Source organism: Falco biarmicus, chromosome 7 (genome assembly GCF_023638135.1).
Source record: "Falco biarmicus isolate bFalBia1 chromosome 7, bFalBia1.pri, whole genome shotgun sequence".
NCBI lineage: Eukaryota > Metazoa > Chordata > Aves > Falconiformes > Falconidae > Falco > Falco biarmicus.
In genome coordinates, this window is record NC_079294.1 from 9,366,439 (window position 1) to 9,390,552 (window position 24,114).

The following is a 24,114-nucleotide window of genomic DNA, read 5'->3' on the forward strand; positions in this document are numbered from 1 at the left end:
CCTCTAAACTGACTCAGGCAAGAGAAGGTATGTTGCATAGACCCCAGGGAAGGAGCACGTTCCCAGAGCACATGGGCTGGTTGCCCTAACTCATTCAAGGACTGGGCCACCAGCTTTAATAGAAACTGAGAGGCAAAGGAAGGGTCAGCCATTTGCCTTATGCCACTTAGCCCAAAGTCAGAAGAAAGTGCAGGCGCACTTCTCCCCTTGTGGCCAAAAGAAGATGGGCTATAGCTCCTCTTAGAGGTGCTAGACCAAGTCCAGGGGCACCCAGCACCAGGGTGCATGTCCTCTGCTCCCCAGCCAGGAGGAAGCTGGGCTGGTAGGCACATGTGAGCCATTGGGTGGGCCCCAGCCTGGAGGTGGCCTCCCTGAACTCACCTGCCCTTTTTACCTCCTTCCTAGTGAGGGCTCCAGCTTGTCACCAAAAGGCCACACCAGGTGACACACAGGGGAGCAGATCCAGACAGAGCAGATAGGGGAGGCCATGAGGAATGACCCTGCTTGCCCACCAGGAGGGGTGGGAAGGGCACAGCCACAGCCAGTCCTGGTAACACCAGGGCAAGGACAGGTCTGGCCTTAAATATTTAAATATTCACACCCCAACACACCCTGTGCCTCAGGCAGCTAGCACCAGCCTGCTGTTGATACAGGCCAGCCTAAATCAGAGAGCAGGGAACCCCCTCAGGGTCACCAGGGAAGCAATGCAAAAGGTAACACTAGGACAGCTTCAGCAGTCAACTTAAATGCTTTTATTGACAATGTCTCTGAACAATAATAAGCAAACAATGCTTAAGTTTCATCCAAATTCACTTTCCACATGTCAAAAAAGACCTCAAGGTAGAAAAAAATAAAATAAAAATATAAATATCTGAGAATCCATCTTAATAAATAAATTAAAAACACAATAAAAACGTTTTCATGGAAAACTTATGTCAGAACATTCAGACCACCTCAACAATGCATGATCAGTAAAGTTACAATGAACATCAATGTAGAACTACAGTACATGGATATAGCTATTTATCTACCTACTAGAAAATAAAAGAGTCTCTTTCCCCCCATGTAAGATGGGTCATTGCTAAGTCATCAGAACACGATATTGCCAGGAACACAGTAGTTATTGTTAATCAGCTGCACTAGATACGAGTTGAAGATACCCAGCACCAGGTTAAATTCCAATCATTTAAAACCAAGAGATTAATTAGTTAATGCTAGTGATACTAAGGAGGGGAGGGAGTCACCTACCCAGCCATGTGGGACATGCTACAGACTACCAGCTCTCATGGATGGGCCATTGGGGACGAGACAAACTCCATGCGATTTGCTACATCTCTGGAAGAGGTACGATGCCTCGGCGCAGGGCGCTCTGCCAGGCCCCGGGGCACCAGGCCAGACGGGGGGCAGGGGTGGCGGTGGCGGGGCCCTCCCCAGGCCCGGGGAGCCCCATGGGGCACAGCAGCGAGTCCGTGGGGGTGCACAGGCAGGGGAGGGGGCCCGACAGGTCAGTCAATGCTGGAGCCCCTCACAAGGCCAGGAGGGTGGGGGAGCTGAGGGAGTCAGATGAGGGCTCGTTGCTGCTGCTGCCCTTCCGATGCGCAGCAGCGCAGCTGGGGAAGGCGTCTGCCTCGGGGTAGGTGAAGACGAAGGTGGAGGTGTAGGTGCTGGGGCACGGGGTGCAGGTCACCACGGGGGTGCAGAGGGGCTCCAGCTCACTGCTGGGCCCAGCTGCCAGCGACTCCCAGTCCGACGCATAGAAGGAGGAGGCCCCGGGCAGGTCCATGTCAGGCACGGAGCGAGAGGCCTCCCGCGGCCCCGTGGAGAAAAGCAGCTCGTCGAAGGGCTCAGCCTTGAGCTCCAGCCCGCTGCTGCCAGTCTCCTTGGGCAGCACGGCCGGCGGTGCCTCGGGCATCAGTGGCAGGGTAAAGGCAGCATCCTCAGCCACGGTGGGGCTGGGGGTGCCCAGGTCCAGCGCAGTGGCAGCTGCCAGCTCCTCGGAGAAGCGCAGCTCCTCAGGCATCTTGCAGGCGGGCCGGTGGGCCGCCAGGATGAACTCCAGCTTCTCCTTCTCCTTCAGCAGGTTAGCTATCTCCGCCTGCAGCGCAGACTTCTCCTCCTCCAGCTGGTCGGTCTCCTGCAGAGGGAGCGAGGCTGTCAGCCAAGGCCGGCATCACCCCCAGCTGGAGTGTGTGTCCCCCTCCTCCTGCCACCCCCCACACACACCCCCGCCCTGCCTGCCGGGCGGCACTTACCGCCTGCAGCGTGTCGGTGAGCTCCCGCCGCCGGTTGCGGCACTTGGCCGCTGCCATCTTGTTCCTTTCCCGGCGGATCCTTCTCTTCTCCTCCTCCTCCGGTGACAGCTGTGGGCAGAGAGAGGCCGCTCAGTCCCGCTGCCAGCCCGGTGACCCCCGGCCGGGGCAGCCCACCGGCCGCATCCCCCCCATATCCCTCCCCCCCCCCCCCCCCCCCCAACCCCGGTCCTGCCGCTCACCTGCTCGACTTTGCCCCTGCGACCGATGCTTTGCCCACGGCCGCCCGGCGCCTTCAGCACTGCGGGGCGGGAGTAGGCGGCGGGGGCGGGCGCCGACACGCCGTAGGGGTGCCCGCGGCCCTGGGAGGGGGCCACCGAGGAGATGAGGGCGGGCTGCACCAGCCACTGCAGGTCGGGGCTGCTGGAGATGGCAGTCACCGTGGGCACGAAGCTGGCGCTGGAGACGGCCAGGTCGGTGCAGAAGTCCTGCGGGACAGAGGAAGGGGGGGCTGCCGTCAGCGGGGCGCCCGTACCGCTCCCCGCCGCCCCCGGGGCCGCGCCGGCCACGGCGCCGCGCTGCCAGCGCCGGCTCCGCACGAGAGCGGCCTGTTATAAATATCTCTGACGTCCGCGCTGACGCAGACGCTGCTCCGGAGTCTCCTCAATGAACTCGCGTTTTATCAATGAAGCCGCTTTACACACCCGCCGCAGAGCGCGGCCCGGGCCACGGCTCCCCCCGCCCTCCCCGCCGCGGCACTGGGGCCGCTCCCCCCGCCCAGCCCCCGACCCGGGGCAGCCCGCCGGGGGCCTTGCAGTCCCCCCGCGGGCACCGCGCGGCCCGCTCCCGTCCCACCCCAACCCGTCCCCTCCCGCCCCGCGGCGAGGGCGCAGCCGGCGTACCCGGCGCCTCACCTGCGGGTTGACGGGCGAGCCCATGCTGGAGAAGGAGTCGGCCGGGGAAGGGTAGTAGGTGAGGCTGTCCCCGGCCGGGGAAGCGCTGCTGCAGCGGGAGGAGGGCGCCTCGTACTCTCCGGCGAAGCCCTGGTACATCATGTCGGCTCAATATGCGCAAGCCGGCGGTGCGGGGCGATGCGGCGGTGGCGGAGCGCTCGTGGGGAGCAGGCGAAGAGGGGGCCGGCTGCGTGCGTCCCTCTGTCCGGTCCGCGCCGCGCGTCTCTCCGCTCCGCTGCCGGGGCTGCCTCTGCTGCTGGAGTACCGCGCGGCGCCTCCGTTTTATACCCTCCCGCCGACGTCACTGGGGACGCGCCACCCGTGCCCGCGGGTGGGGCCGCCCGCCCCGCGCCCGCCCGACACCGCCCCCGAGGCCGCTCCGCGAGCCGCCCGCCCCCGCCTCCCGGCGAGAGGAACCGCGGCGAGGGGCGGGAGGCGGCCGCCGGGCGGGAGGAGCCCCGCGGGCGGCGCGGCGGGGGAGCGCCGGCGGGGTTCCCCCCCCCCGCGCGCAGTGGTACGGCCGGGCTCGGGAACCCACTGACGCAGATATCCTTATATGGGATACATCCTGTGCGAGGGGGCGTGACTGACGGGAAGCGCTCCAGGCTGCAGCCAAGTGCGGCGGGCGGTGCGCGGGCCGGGCCGGGCCGGGACGCGGCGGCCCCTCCCCCTCCCCACGCGCGGCGAGACCCCGCCGGGGGCCCCGTGGGCGCCGTCCCGCCGCAGCTGACCCCCGTCCCGGGGTGCGTGGGGCGGGGGAGGGGGCGGCGGCACCGCGGCTCGGCGGGAGCCCCCGCGCAGCCCCCGCGGCGGAGCCAGGAGCTGCGAGGGAGGCGGCGAGGCCGGGCCGGGGGCCGGGCGCCGCGGGGTGTGAAGCCCCGTCCCCAGCACGAAGCGGGGTCTGGCCGCGGCGGGGCACGGGGCCGCGGCGCGCCCTGCGTGCGGGGAGCCCGAGCTCCCCCCTTCCCTGCAGCGCGGAACGCGTTACGCTCATGCGGCACTATTTACTTGTCTGTTGTATACACAGAGTAATCGGCGAGAGCGAGGGTAACGGCACCGGGAAGCCCTGCCAGGGCAGCCTGGGGGGGCCGCAGCCCCCCAGGAAGGTTGGGAGAGCTTGGGAGCAGCCCTCGCGGGCGCTGGGACACCCGCCAAGGGCATGGGCAGGGGGCCACCGGGAAACCACCGGCGAGGAACGAGGGGTGAGGCTCGTCCTTTCCTCCAGTTTGGGTTTTGTTTTGATCCTTGTTGCAGCGAAGCCCGGAGACACCCACCCACGACGGGGATGTCAGGCAGCCCTGGCTCAGGTCAGGCTAAGCTGGGAGCCAGACCGCAGACTCGCCTTGCACGGGAGCCAAGAGATCGGGCTATAGATAGTAACAGGGAAGCTGCAGCAGCGAGCGTGTTTACAGCAACAAACAGAGCCTGCAGCGCAGTCTCCAAGCAGGAGCGTCACCCAGCCAGGCTGGGATCCTGCTGGCACCCTCTCCCGCTGTTTGAGCTCATGGGCTAAATGCAGCGCCTGATGCTGCTGCTGTTGCTGTTGCTGTGCGAGCAGCCTCTGTTCTTAGAGATCTGGGCCACGGGGGCGGGAGAACTGGGCCAGCTGCTATTTCTGAGCTGCCCGTCAGAGCGGAGGGGACAGCCAAGGACTGCCGCAGCTCACGGCCTGCACCGCTCCCCGGGAAGGACCCGCGGGGGCCAGCGCTGCCTCTCGCCAGCTCGGAGCCAGCCCGTGGGCTAGCCCCTGGCAGGGCACCCCAGAGCCCGGGCTTGCCCGGGGCTGCCCTCCCCAGCCAGCATCCCCCGGCCAGCATTCCCCCGTGCTGCCTGCCGAAGCAGTGGGGCAAGCAGGGGTCTCTTTGGAGGTCACTCAGCTTTGCCGGGGGAAGGGAAGGGACGTGCCAGCAAATTAGCAAAGCCACGACCCTGCTGTCCCTGCCAGCGGCTGAACCTCTGCGGCCGCTGGGTTGACGCACTGGTGCCCAGCATGGGCGAGAGCCTCCAACACAGCTTCAAGTCCCAGACATTTTCCAGGCTCATTTCAGAAAATCCCTGCTTAGCCCTGCTGCCATCTACAAACTGCCCCAGGGCTCCTCTAGCCAAACTGCCACACACACACCCACTCCGAAAGAAGTGTCTCGAAATCAAGGAGGGGGATCCCCTTCACCAAAGCTGAATATATTTTTCTGGCACCCATGCAAACCATTTGTTGCCATCTCCACTGGTGACCGAGCACGCTCTGTACCAAATGGAAAGTGCATGGACACTGCACATTTCTAACACGTGGAGGCAAGGAAACACTGAAAGCGAAAACACATGACGTGGGTTTGTTGTTTCCTCCAAACACGGGGTGCACACGTTTTACCGCAGTGTGTGTGAGAATAAAAAAAGGAAGTAAGCAGTACCACAGGGACAAAACACACTCAGAGCTCAAAACCTCCTGCCCAGGTGACGGGGTTGCCCTTGCCAGCATGCCACCAGAGCCTGATGAAGGCTCCTTGCCCCCCTCACCAGCCAGGAACAGGCAGAGGTGTTTGGCCCTTGCAAAATAGCATGATCTGAGGAACGGACCACGAGTCCACTGAGCGCTGCAACACTATTAAAGCTGTACAGCCTGGGCCAGCAGGGTTTCGCTGGGCTCTGGCAGTGCTTGGCTGGGCCTCAGCTGTAGGGATGCGCCACCATAGGGACTGGGATTCCCCCCAGCCCAGGCGTAGGGGTCCCCCATCCCAGCATGACCCATTCCTGAGCTCCAGACAAGACCATGGCATGGCTGGGCCCTGGGCTGGCGAGGAGGTGGCTGCTGGCCACTACCAGCAGAGATGGCTCTTCCTCTGGGAAGGCCAGAGGAGGCCACGGACACTGTACTGCTTGGGCATCACAAGGGTGCTGGCAGGGCAGAAGGACAGCATGCATGCAGCAAGGAACTTGTCGTGGGTACAAACGGGACCCCTCCACCTGCCTGGCCCCAGCTTTTCCTCCCGCCAAGCAGGGAGATGGGGAAGCTTGGAGCTCCCAGGCTGAGGAGGGAGCAGCGAGCTCCCTGGTCCCAGAATGCAGCATGGGAACTTGGCCCTGTTTTCACACCCCTCCTACAGCTGGGCTTGCGACTGAGCCTGGGCTTGGAAAACCACAGCAGAACAGCACCTGAGGCATATGGGTCAGTGCAACCCGCACAGCCAAAACCTGCTTTGGGGCCAGGAGATGGTTGTGCTTAAATTTGGCCACTCACCAGGAAAAAGTTCATGCCAGCAGCATGGCCCTTTGGCAGCTGCGTGACAGCCCTGACCCACCTCTGTCAGTGGCATGGACCACAGTGTGGTTCCATGTTCCCTCTCCGGGCACGCACTGTGACAGATGTCTGCCTCCAGCTAACCCAGGGCTGCTGGAGTGGGTGGGAAGGAGACCTGGGGGGCAGAGTCCAGCAGCAGGGCTGGCACGCAGGGGATACTGCTGTGGGCACCAAAAAATAGCTCCTCGTTGTAAAACACCCCTCTGCACTGAGAAGCCATCACTGCTTGGCCAAGCACCCTGCCCATACCATCAGAGGATCCGTGCAATAGCCCAAACACCCGTTGCAGTACAGATTTCATGGGCAGGTTCCTATTAGTGCAGCTGCCCCTGGACACCGGCTGTTCGCGGTGTCCCCTGCTGCATGTGCTCCCAGCATGGCGCAAGGGACCCCGCTCTGTCTGCCTGGTGCCAGGCAAGTTTGCGGATCCGGGCTGGGGCTGCAGGGCTCAGGAGCAAACAGGATGGAAAAGCAGGAAAGGGGGCTGATAAACCAGTGGTGGGGGCCTGCCCCCCTCTCTTGATGTGGCCAAGGAGCAGGGGGTGGAGGAAGGGCCCATAGCACATTATCCGGGGGGGGGCTGAGCTCCCCCCAAGACACGCTGCAGCTATCACCTCCCACCTAGCCTGGGAGCCTCCAGGAGGGCAAGGTTCCCACCTCTGCTGGCATTTAAAATGCAGTGCATACCCAAAGCAAAGTATAAATAGTAATTAATAATCACAGCAGCTGGGTGTGTGACAGGGACATCCTAAAGAATAAACACTGCGAGTGGAGACATCCTGGCATCTCGTGGTCGTGCCACCGCATGCCACGGGCCGCCAATTACTGTAGATGACGCTGTCGAGCCCTCCCACCCATTCTCGCCACTCTGCCTCCTGCTTTTGCCTGCACCGTGGGGGATGCTGGCTCACCAGGCATGGCTGGACCTCGCTCCGCACACTAATGAAACCACACACCGCTCACAGCCAGCAGGTCCAAAAGGCGGCGTCACCCATCGCGGCGCTTCCTCCGCACCCCACCGCCCTGGGGCTGGGCTGGCAGCCATCGCCCCACGAGCGAGGGTTCATAACCCAGAGCAATTCAAGCACAAAGTTCTCCAGCCGCAGCTCCTGCCACTGCCAGTACCATCCCTTCGTGCGCTGCAGCGGTGCGACAGAGCTGGGGCACCATGGCCAAGCTGGCCTCTTATCTCCCCACCGGCTCCAGGGCCATAGGCCCATCCCAGGGCGTTGTGCATGCTCAGGTTATAACCCCAGGGCACTGCCCAGCCGGGAGGAGAGAACACCTGAAACAAAACGACCTGCGCATTTGTAGAACCGCTCAATGTTTTAGAAGTGAAGTCCCAGAAATGAAAGGCAAGAAGTTTGCACTGGGTGAGAGGCAGCATGTTCAGACCCCGTGACAGGCTGATGCAGGTCTTTTCTGATAATCAAACAAGATCCCAATGAGGCAAGTACAGCTGTGCTTTCCTCAGTGGAACCCCACAAGGAGCCTGCAATAAACCCACACATAAGCAAGAGAAAGTTTGGGCGTCTCACTGTGTCCAAGAGCTTTCTGTAGGTGGCAGCTGGATGGTCCCATTGCTCAAGCAGCCTCTTCTCTGTGGGTCCAAGCAGCCGCAGCAATGCTTATGCCATGGGCTGGGGTCTGGGTAAAGGGGTCCCACTCCTCCATTGGTGTGGTGGCTCTTGAAGAAAGTGGGCCAAGGGTAGCAGAGGAGGAAGCGCTGAGCTGAAGGAGGAAAAGGCCACTGTGCTTAGCTAAGGAGATTTTCTTGCGGACAGAGAACAAAGCAGCCAAACTGAAGGGAGGGGACAGGATGTTAAAGATTGTTTGGCTTGGGACAGAAAGCAACTCTCTAGTTGTTGTGACTGGGGAGTGCTCCGGGGAACAGCTCAAAGGGACTCAGGACAAACAAAGGATCACAAAGCTGAAGATAGCCTGGGAGGGAAGAGGACAGCCTAAGGCTTTGCTACAACCTAGAGAGACAGCCCTGCTTCACTGGAGGTAGTCTCCAGATCACCTTCCTCCTGTACCATTCGGTGTCACAGACCAGCACTTAAGTGGGTTGCTCTGGAGGACAGCCATTAACACAAGCAAAGTGTCTTGTAGTGATGGGGCAGTTGCAGGGACTCACAGAGACTTGGCCCACCCTGGCCTGGAGGGAGTCACATTCAGTTGCTGCTTCTAAAAGGCAATGGCAAGATTTGAAAGCAAAGTGTTTGCTCCCTGCTCAGGCTGAGCTGTACCTCTGGCTGGACAGTCAGACTGCACACAAGGCAGAGCTGAAGGAAGCTGTCGGCTCTGTGGAAAGACACTGCCACTGCAGGAATAGAAACCCCAGTAGCACAGCAAGGGAGTAAGTGATGAGGCATGGCTACGCAGAGAGTCGGCCTTTTCTGACCTAGGAACAAACACTGGGAATACCCCAGGAAACTGAGGTTCCATAGATGGTATTTAAGAAATGTAATAAATACAAAATTCAGTATTATTAAATAGTCTGGGGTTAACAGTGCCATGAATATACATACATGTAAACAGCATGGAGCGCTGCCAGCCCAGCCCCAAGGCTTTGATCCTCCCCAAGGATCCAGATCTGCCAAGCAATTTGGTTTGGCTGGGGGGAACTGCTGGGAGGAGGAAACATCTTTGGTGTTAACTCATCCCTAAGTATCTGTGCAACTTCACCAAGAGCTAAGCATGCCCTTGCACAGAGAGACCTAGGAGTACGAGACTTGCAGATCACCTGGGGTGCTCTGCTCCCTCTCTGCACGGTGAACGGGGTCTGGAGGACAGTCTCTGTTGCTCACTGCTACCAGCCCTCAGTTCATTCCAAGTAGAGGAAAGCACTTGCCCTTATCCAGGCCCACACCACCAGCCGAAGAGATCGACCACTTCCCTCCCTGTCGAGGTCAGACAGAAATGTAAACAGGCCAGAGAGTACAGGCCTGGAAACACAAGTAGGTGCTCCCCCAGAAGAGGCACAGTGGTCCTGAGTGTGACAGCATATGGAGGGCCCGGGTGCTGCCAGGGCACAACTGTCAGGCCGGCAGGGACAGGGTAACTCGCCTTCTCCGGGCCTGGTTTAGGGTCCCAGCGGAGCTCAGCATGCTGCAAATCTGGCACCCCCTGCCAGTGCGACATACCCCTCGGCCCTGCCGGGCTCCCTGGGCACCAGTGTGCCAGCGCCGGTGTGGGCCCACACCAGCGGGGAGACACTGCAGCCTGTGCTCCAGCACAAGGCCCCAGCCAGCCCGCCACGGGTCCTGTCAGCTGGGATTCCCACCTGCCTTCCGCAGGCAAACCCCGCGGCTCCCGGGGGCTGGAGGCAGCGGCCCGGCCCGGGTGGGAAAGCAGAGGATGGAGCTGTGGGTTTGGGCTCCAGCAGCTGAAACGCGGGGCTGGGCACGGACGGCGCTTGGCCTCCCACGGCGCACACCGCTCTCCTGGGGCCTGCGCCTCCGTCCTGCCCGGCGGCAGGGCTGCCCGGGACCCCCGGCCCACCCGCGCTGCCCACCGCGGTGCTGAGGTGCTTGCTGAGGCCTCCGGCACCCCTCCGGCTCCCGCCGGGCCCCGCTCGCCCCCTCGGGCCGCCGTGGGGGGCAGGCGGGCGGGCCGTGGGGCCAGTGACACAGCCCCCACCGCCCCCGGCTGGGCGCCCCCCGGGGCCGCCGTGCCCCCGGCCCGGACACCCGCCGCAGCGCCCCGGGCCTGTGCCCGCCGCCCCGACCCCGCCGCGCCGAGGGGGCGGCCCCGCCGCCGCGCCGGCCCCGCCCCCCGCCCCTCCCGGCGAATCGCGGCGCTGTTGCTGGGGCCGGGGCGACCGCCTGACGTTGCCCGGGAGACGGCGGAACGTTGAAAACACACAAACCTGTTGACGTTAGTGCGTGGTTTCCATAGAAACGGGCCGGCAACGTCATCGTTCTCCCCCTCCCTCCTCTCCCCGCCGGAGCTCGCGGGCGACGCAGGCGGCGGCGTCAGCCGCGGCGGGAGGGGCGGGGCCACGTCGCCATGGCAGCGGCGGAGGGTGGGGCTCTGTCGCCACGGCAGCGGGAGCGGCTGTTGTTTGTTTGGGAGGCGGCGGCGGCGGCGGTCGGGGGCCTGGCGCGGGGGCCGGCGGCGGCTCCGGCACCTCCCGGCTTCCTACGGCCCCGCCGGCGGGGCACCCCTGCCCGGCCCGCCCCTCCGCCCGGCTCGGGGGAGCCCCTCGGCCTGGGGACCCCGCAGCCCACGCGTCTGGCCACGGGGAGCTCCCACGGGCAGGCCGCAGTCTGTGGCGTGGGCTGGCAGCGGAGCCTGCGGCCGGCAGCCCCAGCTGAGGGCGGGGGGGCAGGGGCTGGGTAACCTGAGGAGGGAAACGGGCTCAGGGTTAAAAATAAGGCTGCTGAAAAGCAGGATTTATTTTTAACCCAGGTGAGTTGTGCGGCTGCTGCACTGGGGGGCCTGACCAGCAGTGGTGAGCCCAGGGCAGGGAGGGATGGGTAGGCGGACAAACGAACGGACGGATGGACGAGCGGACGGATGGATGGCTGGACAAACGGATGGACAAATGGCCGGATGGATGGATGGACAGATGGATGGCTGCAGAGGCCGCCCTGCAGGCACTGCTCTGAGAGGAGCAGGCGTTGAGCTTGTGCCCCGCTGCAGGTGTGGGCCGAGCACCCGCAGCACGTGTGGGTCTCCAGTGCTCGCCATCTGGGGTGCTGCACGGGGCAGGGGTGTGAAGTACGTGTGCATCAGACCTCAGAGATGCGGCGCTGGAACAAAAAGGAAAGAAACTGCAAAGTGAACCACAGCTGTTGCAGTGTTTTCTGGTCCGTCTTTTGAAGAGCAGCCGGGTCCGCCCCTCCCCTCACAGCAGCATTCTCAGCAAAGCCCGCTCTGCCAAAACAGCCCCGCAGACCGCACAGCGGTGCCAGACAGACCAAACATTCCTCCCTGTGTACCTGGGCAGCACGAGCTGATGCCAAGAGCCCTGCTCCCAGCACTGTGCCTCCTCCCTGTCTGCCAGCCTTCAGGTGTGCTCCAGGTGTCTCTGCCTCTGACATCAGCTTCCCACCCTGCAGCTCTCCTAGGTGCGACGCCTGGCGAGGAGACCTGGCTGGGGGGGACCCACCGGGGGGACCCACCCATGGGCATTTCTTCCAGTGCCAGGGCCGGGTGGGTGGGTCACAGCAGCCCGGGGGTTCCCCTGGAACCCCAAAGACTGTCTTCGCACCGGGGGTTGCACAAATGCCGCTAGCAGATGGGAGAGGAGGGAACCTTGGGGCCACCCCGGCCGCCTCGGCCACTGCGTCGGTGCCTGCGGGGTGGGAACTCCCAGCGCCTGTTCCTGCTGCCGCCGCCATCTGCTGAGGCCAGCAAACTGGAAACCAGCTGCTTGCCCAACCCTTGCCAGCAGCCAGGCTGTTGTCATTGCTGTTAGCTTTACATCAGCTCTGTTTGGTTTGGCAGGCTGAGGGCAGCAGGTTCAATCCAGGCGATTTTACGAGGGCTGGTTCCTGTCCCACACCCCTGTCAGTGAACACAGTGTACATTGAGGATACCCTCGCCCTGCAGCCCCAGGGCAGGAAAGGGTGCGGCTGAAATTAGTGTTTGCTTCTCAAGGGCAAGCCTGAAGTGCCGGTGTTTAGGAAGGTAATCACCAGGCATGAGAAAAGGCCTTCTGCATGGTCATGGCAGCTCCCCGCATGCCACAGGTGCCCGGTCACCTGCACCCAGGGACCGTCAACAGCGTGGGAAAGTGTGGGTAGGTGACCAAAGGCGGGGAGCGTGCCTGGGGTCTGGCCAGCTGCAATGCAGAGCACGTCCAAAGTCGCCTGCCAGAGTGGCCGAGGCCAGCAGGGAGGATGTCCCACCGGGACCTGCACCCTCCCACAGCCCTTGCCCCAGGCAGCTCCTGCTGCTGATGCCTGGCACACGGTGGGGGATTAGTGGTGCCCCATTTCCATCTGAGATGCATCTTGTCCAGGCAGCTCATAGCTGTGGTAAGGGGGATGGTTTCTCCTCCATGTTTCACACCAACGTGAGAAAGTAAAAATGCCACTAGTTTCTCCTGCTGCTCCCTTTTTCCCAGGACAGGCTGCCTGCGTTCTGGCCCCATCCCATCCCAGGGCACAGGCTATCACAGCTCCCGGGCTGCAGGGAGCCACAGGGGCTAATTAGCCTGGTGTCCTCCTTGTTAGCTCCTGCCTTGTCTCAGTCAACCAGGCAGCCCAGTGTCCCATGCTGCCAGTCAGTGTCCCTGCAGGGCTGGGGTGTGCCCCCCCCCCCCATCTGCTGTAGGACCTCACCCATGGGCAAGGAGCAGTGGGGCAGGAGGACAGAGGTCAGTGTGTGGCAGAAGTTCAGGTCACCTCCCTCCAGCCCTGCCCTGGCTGCTCCTTCCCAAACTCGTGCTGCCCCACACCGCATGGGCCTGGCTGAGTGACATGGGACAAGAGCAAGGAGCTGGAGGTCTGGGGTGTGAGGAGGGTGGCCACGCAGCCCCATGTTGCTCTGGGTCCCCTCCTGCCTGAGCCACGCATTTCTTTCCCTTGTGCTGGCTATAGGGGCACGCAACCACATGGCAAGCTGGTTCAGAATGCTGACCCGGCTGGAAATGCAACGCTTTATTTCAGCAGGTTGGAGGTCAGCTCAGGCTGCTTGCTGCTCAAGCTTGCCATGGGCTGAGCTTCTGCCAGGGTCCCCTCCCCACTGAGGAACCCCACTCTTGACCAGGTCCGGCTCTTGGCTGTGGGGTGAGGAGCCACCCTCTTGTGCTACCTCAGCGGAAAACCCTTTGCTGCCTTTTGTCAGCTAGTCCTCTGCTGGCATAGCAAGGTGAAATGGCTGGGAGCAAAGTCAGGAGTCAGCAACCAGTGCAGGAAGAAGGCTGGGTCCCGTGCCAGGAGGAGCGTGAAAAGCCAGCCTAGGGCAGCTCGGCTCGGACTGCTGCGGAGCTGCAACCTGGGCGGCTGGGCACTCGCCTGTGCCGGCACGGTGCAGGGTGCGGTGCCAGCAGCAGCCCACCTCCTTCTAAATCAGCTGATCCCAATCTGGGAGGAAGAGCAGGCACATCCTGGGCCAAGCCAAGGCGCATGGTGCTGCTCTGGAGCCTTGCGGTGAGCTGTGCTGGCAAGCGGCTAACCCCTGGAAAACAAAAGAGGATGGCTTTTCTGCCAGATCAGCTCCTGGATCTGGTTTGCCAAGTAGCTGCGCATAGTGTTGTGCCGGAGCAACAGAGAGGATGTGAACGTGTGCTGAGGAGCTGGGATTGCTTAGACCGCTTCTAACAGCCCTGGCACCAAAACAGTGTCACCGTGGCCACACAAGAGGACCCTGAGCTAATAGGACTTCAATTATCTGCAGAGCCTTTGTGAGTCCCAGCCTGGGACAAGTCTTTACTGAATTGGCCTCACTAGGACTGGCTTTAATGAGTGCTGGAGCTGAGCTGTAGCAGGAGGGCTTGGGGGGAGAGGGGCATCACCTGCCCTTTTACACAATATTTCAATCCATTTGCACTTCCTTGCAGAACTGAGAGGAGGCTGACTGGGTGCTCTCCCATTCCAGTTTACCCTGGGTCTGTAACATTTTCACTCCATGAAGCATTTTAGTTTCTTTGTGCATTTCTTGGTTGCTCTGGTGTCAGTTTGGGCAGCTTTAGTGGCTTCTGCCCTTCAGGCAGCACTCACAGTGAAGTGCATCCACAGCGGCATTGCAGGGGGCTGCATAATAGCGTCACTCCTTTCCTGTCCCTTCACCTTGAACACACAACATGATGTTCGGCCAGCACGACAGGGGCTTGCAGAGCTGCTGCACTCCGTGCAAATCCTCTCCCTCCACACAGACCAAATCCATCCACATGATCTTCAGGATGCTCCCCCGTATCCCAGGCTGGGCTACACTCATCCTCTCGATGCTGATTGTCCCCTCTGTCCCCAGCAAGCAGGATCACTCAGGAGTGAGCCGCTTGCTGCAATCGTGACTGTTGTGAAACAGTTTTAACTTCCTATGGGAGCGGCAGCCCTCGCCTGTCAGCCTGTGCCTGGCGCTCACAACGCCTCCAGCACTCACAGCCCGGCTTCCTTCTCCCTGACGTGCACACATGCACGCTCCTGCACGCACTCCCGTCCCTCCTCCAGCATGCCTTCTGCGCCTGCCGCTTTCCCAGGGGCCTGCCCCGGCAAGCGTGCTGGCGAAGTGGATGCGGTGGCATGCTGGGGGTCCCACAGCTCCCAGCACCCACGGGGGGTACACGAGGAAGACATATACAGGTCCTGCAAGGAAGACCCTAAGGAAGCAGCACTACCACCCCAGCCAGCAGGTCCTTGTGTGGGTGGGCAGGGGTTGTACACGGAGCGCAGCCCCCTTCGCCCTGTGTGTTATCCCGCACCCAGCAGTGCATCCTCAGGAGCAGCTGGGCCACAGCGGGCAGGGGCTTTCAGGCAGGGACATGCCCTGGAGGGGGTGGGCATGTCAGATGCCGTGGCCACCGTGGAAGCTCGGCAGTGTTCCCAGGAGGTGACTCTTTAGGAAATGGGTGCGTCCTGCCAGTGCCGCCACAGGAGGCTCAGCGGGAACTGCGTGGGAGCGAGGAGAACCAGGGAGCAGGCTGGGCCCTGGCCTGACCCCCGGTCATTAGAGAGAAGGCGGCTTTGACATGAGTCAGCAGGAGAGCTGGGCACCGGGTAAGCAGAACCCAGCGAGCAGAGGAGCAGGGAGGTGCCAATCGGATAGTGACACGTCCTAATTACTTTAGCTTCCAAATCCATATTGTGCTATTAAATTTGCTTGCTTGCACGAGAAACCGAAGCAAGGGGCATTCCCCAAAACTTCCCCCAGGCAGCGGGCTCTAGCACCTAACCCAGATGTTGGCAGACCCTGCCTGCACCAGACAGAGAAGAAGGAGCTCTGGTCACGCTGCCGCCTGCCAAGAATTCCCCAACCGACAAGCCCAAGGCTTGCTACCCTGCCTCGTCAGCCTGGGACCAGGCGCTGGAGCATCGGTGATGAAGTCACCGCTTGGGAGAGCCAGGCGTGGAGGAGCAGCAGCCCCTGCATGTGAGGAGCCCTGCGTAGCCTACGCCTTTGCTCCCCACAGTTGGGAAATAGCTATTGCGTGGGTGCTGTGGTCAGCTAGCACAGGACAGAATTGCTGCCAGCTGCTTACCACGTCCTACCTGACGTGTGGGAGGGTCAGCCCAGGGAACAGTCCCTGGGACCTCACTGGGGCTTGGCTCCCATCAGACGGAGGTACCCCAGAGCCCCAGGAAGCGCAGGCAGGAGCCCCCCACATCCCCTCCACCCTATGGGGTCCCCCAGCACGCTGCCCAGCTCCCGGTGCCAGGTGCTGGGCTGGCCCAGCCAAGCTCCTCCATGGCCCCACTCGCCCCCCTGTGCACCCACAGAGGTTCCATGGGGAGAGCAGCCTGCTGCTGCTGCTGCTGCTCCTGCTTCTGCTGCTGCTGCTGCCACCTAACGGAGCCGCTCCTCCCGCCCGGGTGAGATGAAAGCTGCAGTGCTCTGCACCGGCAGGCCAAAGCTTGCAGACCCTGGGCAGCCTGTGCCCATGCCCATGCTGGCAGGGAGCACGTGTGATGTGCGGGGCGTCGGAACAGGTGAAACCCCCAAGTGCATGTCACACCACACGGCGAGGAGGAGACCCAGTCTCCCCCTATAGCTGGTTACCCTTGGATCTTGTTGACACGCTCTCTCCGTACGCATGCACGTATGGCACACCTGGCCCATGTGGCTGCCGCACGTGTGCAGGTCTTGGCTGCTGGCAAGCAGGGATCTGAGCCCCTGGTCTGTGGTGGCTGGGACGGGGACAGCGAAGCAGGTCCTGAGCAACGCAGGTCATGGCAGGATGCTTTATATAACCCACAGCCACAGAGAAAACCAAAATAGCTGCCTCCCTGCTGCTCAGTTCGTCTCTTCCATCAAACACGGATAAAATTAGAGCAGGCAGTGACGTGCACCTACGTCTGCGCAGGGACTCCAGGGAGACAGAGGGAGCCGGCTCAGGGCTCTGCCATTAGCGGCACAGCCTGCCAGAGCTTTCAAGTAAAATCCGTCAGCCAAGCTGGTGTGTGGCCGCAGGGGATCCATGTGTGGAAGAGGAGGCAGCGGCGGGGGGTGGGGGTGGGGCACGGCTGCCGAAGGCGCTGGGGGATCACTCCACACCTCGTCGCTGCTTTTTGGGAACACAGGCTGACCGCTCGCAGGCTCCGGTGCTGCGCTGACCCTCGCCCACCCAGCGCGGACACCACAGGGGTCGGAGCAGGCCTCCCGCCGAAAGCTGAGCTCTGGAATGACCAGTCTCACAGGGCTGAGCCCCCGAGCAGGGGAATGCTGGAGCGGGAATACTCCAGCCCAGCCGGAGCGTTCTTTCACGCAAACCTGCCTCTGTGAGCTGGGACACAGAGCTGCTGCTGTCCCCTGGGAGGTGACCGCCTGAGCTGGCCAGCCCTGCTTGTCTCTGCTGACTTTGCAACTTGGTGGAGCCCCAGGCTATGTAGTGCTGGAAAGTGGTGAAAAGCTGCTTCAGCAAACACTTCGTGGAGACTCAGACCCCTTAACAAAAAAAAAAACCCACAACAACAAAACAAAAAAACAGGAAAAAAGAGCCAGGAAAAAAGCCTAGGCTAGAAGCTTATAAACAGTCACCTACATCCTTGCATAGACACCCCGATAAGGTCTGAGCCTTTCCCTGATGACATGAGAAACTACAATTGCTCAAAGCCTCTGAATACCAGATAAAAATAATAGTGTCATTGTCCAAAGCACACACACAGATGGAGGCGTCTAACTTCAGCTCTCTCTTTTCAATATGTTGGCTTTGATTTTTACTGTCTGGTTTGCTGGCTGAACAGAGGAGAAAGAGCCTGGAATGCAGTTGTCCTCTATACGCTGTGACATTGCCCAGATCTGTGACCTTGGACACATCTTTCCCTGATGTCCATGTGGCTACATGGGTGCTTTGGTGTCCCATCCTCTTCTCTAGGGCTAATGTTCCCCACCCTCATTCAGCTGACAGGGAAAGGATTCAGGAAGGTGAGCTATTTGTCAAACACTGAAGATGACAAGAGCCCTGGAGAAAAACTCTATGTTAATCCTTATTTACGGGAAAGCAATTAAAAAAAAAAAAGAATTAAAAAAAAAAAAAGGGCAAAAGGTTTAAAACTACTTTCATGGTCTGAGAGATGTACCCACTCGTGAAGGTAATTTATGCCCCATCCCCTGGAGCTCTGCCACCTTCCCCCTCTACCTCTGTCACACGGCAGTGCTGGGTACCTCTGCTCTCGGAAAGGTGGCTCAGATCCCAGCCAGCTCCTGGAGGCAGGAATCGCAGATACATATAGCGGTGTGGTAAAGAGATGAACTAGGCAGCCACAGCAGCAGCTCCTAACGCCAAGCTTGAAAATAAACCCCAAAGCCACACGGAGCAAATGAGATCTGGTCATCTCCCCCACGAGTTCCTGGATTTGAACAGCTCAACGGGAGAAGTGACCAGATGAGAGGAGGGACACCTGTGTCATGCCAGGGTGTCCCTCCTCAGTCCTGCTTTCAGCCGGCAGAGGCCACCGGGAAGTTGCTTGCATTTCCATGGGGACATTGTTTGCTAAGTATCAGTCTCACCATTATCTTATGGTTATTATCACTGTTATCTTATCTCACCATTTCTGAGGAATTGCCCTGCAATCCAAATGTCAACCATACCGTGCAGAGCCATGGGCCTGTAGTGTCCCTGTGTCCTCCGTTCTCTTCTCCTTTGGCCCATGACAAGGCTGTGGGAAGTGTGCACATGCGCAGCACACTGGAGCACCTGAAGTGGCACAGGCTGGTTTTGCGTATTCAGTGAGGCCGTTCGGAAAGAGTGTTTGGGAATCAAAGGGCTTCATGTGTAGCAAAACCCAGCTTCTCTGGGTTGGTACCGAAGGCTGTGTGACTCCTCCCAGCCACAAACAGTTTCACCTGCATCCACATGACCCAGCATAGCCTGATGCCCCTGCAATGCTGCCCCAGGAGGGCTCCTGCCCATGCTGCCCATGCTGCCCACGCTGCCAACACTGCGTGCAGGCAGAACTCCAGGTGCTGCCTGGCAGCTGGACAGGGGGCATTCACCCTGTGCTTGCCCTGGTTACCAGGTTCCTTCCTTTTACTGAAATCGCTAGTTTATTAGTAGCTGAAAGCCTCTGAGAGAGCAGAGGAGACAGAGGTGGAAGGGACCAGGATGGATGGGACAGGCCAGAAAGGCCCACAAAACACATCCTTTCCCCACAAGCCACAAACCCTCCCTCCTCAGACCATGCTGGCTCGTCACTCTTCACATGAGGCACCAAAGCAGGTGAGGCAGCTGGAAAAGCAGAGAGAGGGTTGCACAGCTCCACGGCGTGGAATATGGGAAGCCTTTGGTGTGCTCACACCTCACTGCATCTTCTCCTGCACACCAGCCCCTGAGGGGTGGAAGAAGTAACAGGCGAACACTGAGCACCAGGCGTAGCTGTTGCAGCTGAGGGCAGGGGAGCACTATGATACAGTCTGGGATTCCCCTGCGGCTGTTGGAGGACTGGTTTTTACTAGCGGGATCTCTGCTGGGATGAGATGAATGAGGAGCAGGATTAATTTGCAATCCGTCTTACGTCACTTGACGGAAGATTTAATGACTGGGATTTCCCTCTGGTTATCCTGGGGGAATCTGAGCTCATTTTACAAGCTCTCGCCGAGCATCAGGCAAGGAGCCATTCTCAGGCTGTTTGGGTCTCTTTAGAAGACATCAGGAATAAAAATTGTTTCCCGTGAGGAGTAGCAAGGAGCAGCCTGGCACAACTGTGGTCTGAAAAGGATACTTAGAACAGGAGCATCCTTTTCCTCAAACCCTCAGCACATTGCTCTTTCATAACTGTTCTGTAGCCCAAAATAACCTGTCCTGGCAGCTGGCGTTACCGGCATAAAGAGGAAGCTGAGGCCCTCAGTGAGGTCAAAGGGAAGAGCACCCTGTCTAGACTAACATCCCTGGGGATTTCAGCCCCAGGCTCCTGGAAACCCCCCTGGTCCAGAATTGCCCTGGTGAGTCAGAGCCACTCGCACAAAGCTACCACTGAGACAAACTCCAGAGTCATCCCACCACTCTGACACCTCTCCTATGACCTGCTCCTCTTGGGAAGCCTTCTGTAGGGCAAAGGAGATTTCCATGTTGCTCTTACTGCTTGACCCTTATCAGCTTTTCCTAGCCCTGCTGCAGGATAGGTGAGAACCTGTGACTGCACATCGTATCCATCTTCATCACGAGATTTTCCCTTCCCTCCAGCTAGAAGGCCTTCCTTGTGCTGCTCACCAAAGGTCCTCTCTACTAACATTCTCCGTATCAGATGTTACACGCAATGGCCAGCCATGTCTTTGGTGCTCACTAAGCCCACCACACCGGCAAGGCTTGCAAAGCCCATCAGTCTTTGGTACGATGCTTAGGAGTGACTTCTCGCCTGCAGCCAGCAGTGAGAAAACCAGTATCCCTGAGGTACCTCTTCCCTGGCTGTCGGGGTGCCTCCTGCACCCCCACAAACGGAGCCAGCAGCTCCGTTTGCCCTTGCAGAAGGAACTCTGCAATGCAGAAGTTGCCCATCTGCACTGAGTGGCCACAGGGGCTGTGGTTTGGATGAGCCATCCTGCCCTGCAGAACTCTTGCTGTAGAGGAGTTATTAATATTCCTGTTGCCCACGTGCCATGCTGACTAGCTTCCAGGGATAAGTGCTCTCCTCATGAGCCTGTGGAGAGAGGGGACTTCCCAAGCCTAATTCAATGCTTCCCATTCCTGCTTCCTTACACACCAATCTCTGCCGAGGCTATGAATATGTCCTGCTGAATCAGTGTTCATCCAGCCAACTTCCCCTTTTCACAAGGGGGAATATTTATAATCTAACACTCAAGCCGCCACACAGTGCAGCTGGGTGAAGGCATCCAATAATACATCCCAGCTAACTGCTGCCCGGGCTGCCGAGCCTCCTCCCAAGAGCTGGTGACTCGAGCAGCGTTCAGCTGCACTGTTGCTGATACGTACGAGGTGGTGTTCATGAAGCCATTTGCTAGATGCTGACTGCTCTGATGAGTTGCATGGAGGAGTGTTCTTCATGTTAATCTTAAAATAATCAGCAAGGCTGTTCTGAGCTGAACAAAACCATGTCAGCCTGCAAGAATTCGTTAAGGGTGGTTTTCACTGGAGAACCCGGCTTGGTACTCTGCATTGCGTCTAGCATGAAGGTATCTTTGAAAGATATCTTGTAGTGCCCCTGTGCATAGGCATCCTCTGTTTACTACTAACAGGTGACAGGAGGATACTGTCATTCAGAAATAGTGGCTCCATAGCTACAGCTGAGATCAATTTTGTGTTTAAAATTGGAATTTGAGCGCTCTCCTGTCTTGATGTTCCCTCCCCATGGTTCTTGCACTAACCTGCTACATGTAAGAAGGAAAGATCTGAGAATAGACTGATAAAAATGCTGAGAAGCTGAGAAGCTAAAAATAATAATAAAAATTAGCCCTTGAAGAAATGCAGCCCCTAGTAACAAACCTTTTTGACATTTAATCATCACTGTAGTAGAATAATAAAAAGACTTCAGGCTTCCTACATCGTAAAAGCTCACTGCTATCATGTGCAAAGCCTACACAAGAATATTTATTTTTTGATTCCTGGGTATTTTCCACATTAAGCCTACACAAGAATATTTATTTTTTGATTCCTGGGTATTTTTCGCATTACTTTTGACACGTGAAAGTCTCTCTGGATGGTTACATTAAGTATTCCGTTTAAAATTTTCCTTTTGGATACGCGACTGAAGTCACAACTCATCTTAACTGGGGCTCATCTGGAAGAGTCGCACGTAAACACACGCATACACGTGCCTTTCCTCACACCTACTCACGCATTTCTCCCCGCAGCTTGGGCAGCCATCCTCCCTGAGAGCCGGCTTGGCGACGTCCCCCTCAAGCACCACTGGAGGACAAGTTGTATGACAGATAAGCTAATAAACTTTCAGTTATTAAAAATTGAAACTGATTTCAGGAAATACCTTCACAGGCATCGGACAGCGAGTCTGGAAAGCGTTTAATTCAAGAATTCAGAAAGTTATATGGCTGGTAGGGAACATCCAGTTCGTTACAAGTCAGTGTATGTTTTAAAATGGGTAGTGAGTCTTCTGCTGAGGTCCTCTAGTTAGCTCCAACTAGTAAAGACTTGATGCTGGAATGAGTAAGTCCTGTATTTCTGCTGTGGGCTTCTCCATTCTCCTGTCACGTCCATCACTAGCTGTCATCAGAAAGAGGATGGTGGAGGAGCTGGTCTGGGAGGTCTGGAAGTGGGTCTGGGGTCCCCCGCAGTTGGCAGGGATGAGGAGAGTGAGAAGTCCACCTGATCCGCAGGAAGGTGGATCTAGCATGGCCAACTACCTTGTATTCAAGGTGCCGTCCATTATAAGTTGGCTTTATCTCTCCGTTTCACTCATTTTTTTTCACAGGTGAGGACACTGCTCAGTCAAACTTGTACAGAGCAGCAATATATGATGTAACCGCTGATTAGACCTCGATTTCAGCATAAATTTAGTTTGAAGAAACCTGGGGTGGGATTTACTGCACCCCATTTAGGTGTCTGGTTCAGGATGGGATGACCTTCTCTCTACAACAACCTCTTTCTCCCCATTGCTTGGAAAAGGGACGCAGCACCTGCGCCTGGCTGGATGCAGAGATGGGGATTCGATCAGGTGTATCACACCTCTAGTCTTTTAAGAAAAAGTAACCATGAAGTGATGCCCCAAACCTCGCAACGCACTCTCTTCCGTGCTGTCCTGAGCCTGCACCGTGTTTCATAACTGAAAGAAAAATAATGGTGTGACTTAACATTGCAGACCTTGCCTGTTAAGACATGACAATACCCTAAGCATCTATTTTTTTTTTAGAGTTGTGGCTCAGGTAAACAAAATTGCACGCAACCTTTTGCAGAGCATCTTGAAAGCCTATGCAAACAGCAATGTTTTACCCTCCCTGAGCAGAGGCATATTTATCACAGAGGTCAGAGGAGGGCAGGACAGGGTTGAGAGGAGGTAGCAAGCCAGCTGCTTCTCGCAGAGGGTGGAGGTTTCTAGGTGGACTCTTTTATCAGTGTTTGCTGGGCGAGTTCATCCTGATGCGGAAGACAGGAGAGCCCAGCGGAGCCGCGTGGCTGGGGACTCGCATGGTGCACGCTGCTGCAGGAGGAGCGGAGCTTCGGCTGGGGCTGCCTGCTGGGGGTGGGAAGGGGAACCGGCTCCCCTTGAGCTCCAGAAGGGCAGGAGGTGAAAGCTGATGTGAAGTGAAGGGGGAGATTTCCTTAGGAAGCTGGGAAAGAGCCTTGCGAGCCAGCCAGGCTATTGCTTGAAAGCCAAAAGCCTGCCTGGGAGCCGGCAAAGCACTGGGGAGAGATGGGAGAAGCATAGTGAGCGCTCACCTCCTCGCCGTGGTTTGAGCGTGATGGAACCTGGGCTACCTTTGATGAAGGATGTTTTGTTGCCTGAAATGAACTCATGCTTGAGATCAAGCCCCATACGCTTGATTTTAGGCAAAACCAATTCACATTTCTGCAGGATTTTTAACTAGGTAGAAATAACTTCAGTCACTGGGTGAAATGGAAGCAGATACGTATAAATCCATTGTAACAATAGTTTGCCTCCTCCAAGGAATTACCTTACATGATTCTTGATATCTAAAGGTTATTTTGTTCCACACCTCCTATCCGAGCGCTATATATTTTAGCTATAGGGCCAGCACACAGTGCCTGGGGTCTCTGGGGCGGATCACAGGGGAGGCAGAGCAGTGCAGTGCTGTTTTATGGCTGTTTACCCACTGATTTATTTTTAGTCAATTGGATAACATCCCCATCTGGATTGTGATCACGATGGTGACTGTGATGGTTATATCCCAGCAATGAGTTCAAATATAGCCCCTTAAAAGAAGAGGCCTTGCACTTTCCAGAAGTGGATGAATAATTTTGCATGGTTAGTAAAAACAGCGATTAGCATTGTAAAGCGTATGTAGTTTTTATAGAAGTTTCTCAGTAGCTTGTAGTGGATTGCCAGGTGCAAGGCAGAATGCAAAAGGATTAGAGCATAAAAGTAAGTCTAGAATAGTTTTTAAGAAGAAAATTGTTTCAACTTTTAATTGTCCAAAAGGAGAAAATGCAGAAATGCCACAGCAGCTGACGCAGAAACAGTAAAAAAATAAAAATAAAAATTGTAATTACATCATTCACACACATTCATACACATTGTTTCACGGAGACAGCAAATTAGTGCTGCTTTCTGCCATTTATGTAGACAAAAGATATATTTTGGTATGGCAAAATCTGACTACTGCCAACACTTTGTGAACTTCTTTTTCATTTGAGACAAAATCAGAAATGTGGTGGGAAAGGGCATATTTTCTTCAGTGGCCATTGCTGCCTCAAGCCACAGAGATACCCAAAGGTTTCCAGTGCTCCCTCATTAACACAGGGCTGAAAGCTGAATAATTCATTGCTATCTTCCTCATTTTCAAGACAGCAATGAAATGGCATTAGGGATATTTGGAAATATAAAAGGCATACTCAAACAGAATGGTTTAAATTTTGACA

The 24,114-nt window shown here is 58.0% G+C and overlaps 1 protein-coding gene across 1 annotated transcript; it reads right to left on the minus strand.

Moving 5' to 3' along the window:
• Positions 1-729: 729 nt before the first annotated feature.
• On the minus strand, positions 730-3,518 carry FOS (Fos proto-oncogene, AP-1 transcription factor subunit). Its single transcript, XM_056347238.1, has 4 exons — positions 3,164-3,518; positions 2,492-2,737; positions 2,253-2,360; positions 730-2,134 (listed from the first exon to the last, which is right to left on the minus strand). Exons 1-4 carry the CDS (start codon positions 3,302-3,304, stop codon positions 1,526-1,528), a joined length of 1,104 nt encoding a protein of 367 aa, XP_056203213.1. The 5' UTR covers positions 3,305-3,518; the 3' UTR covers positions 730-1,525.
• Positions 3,519-24,114: the final 20,596 nt, after the last annotated feature.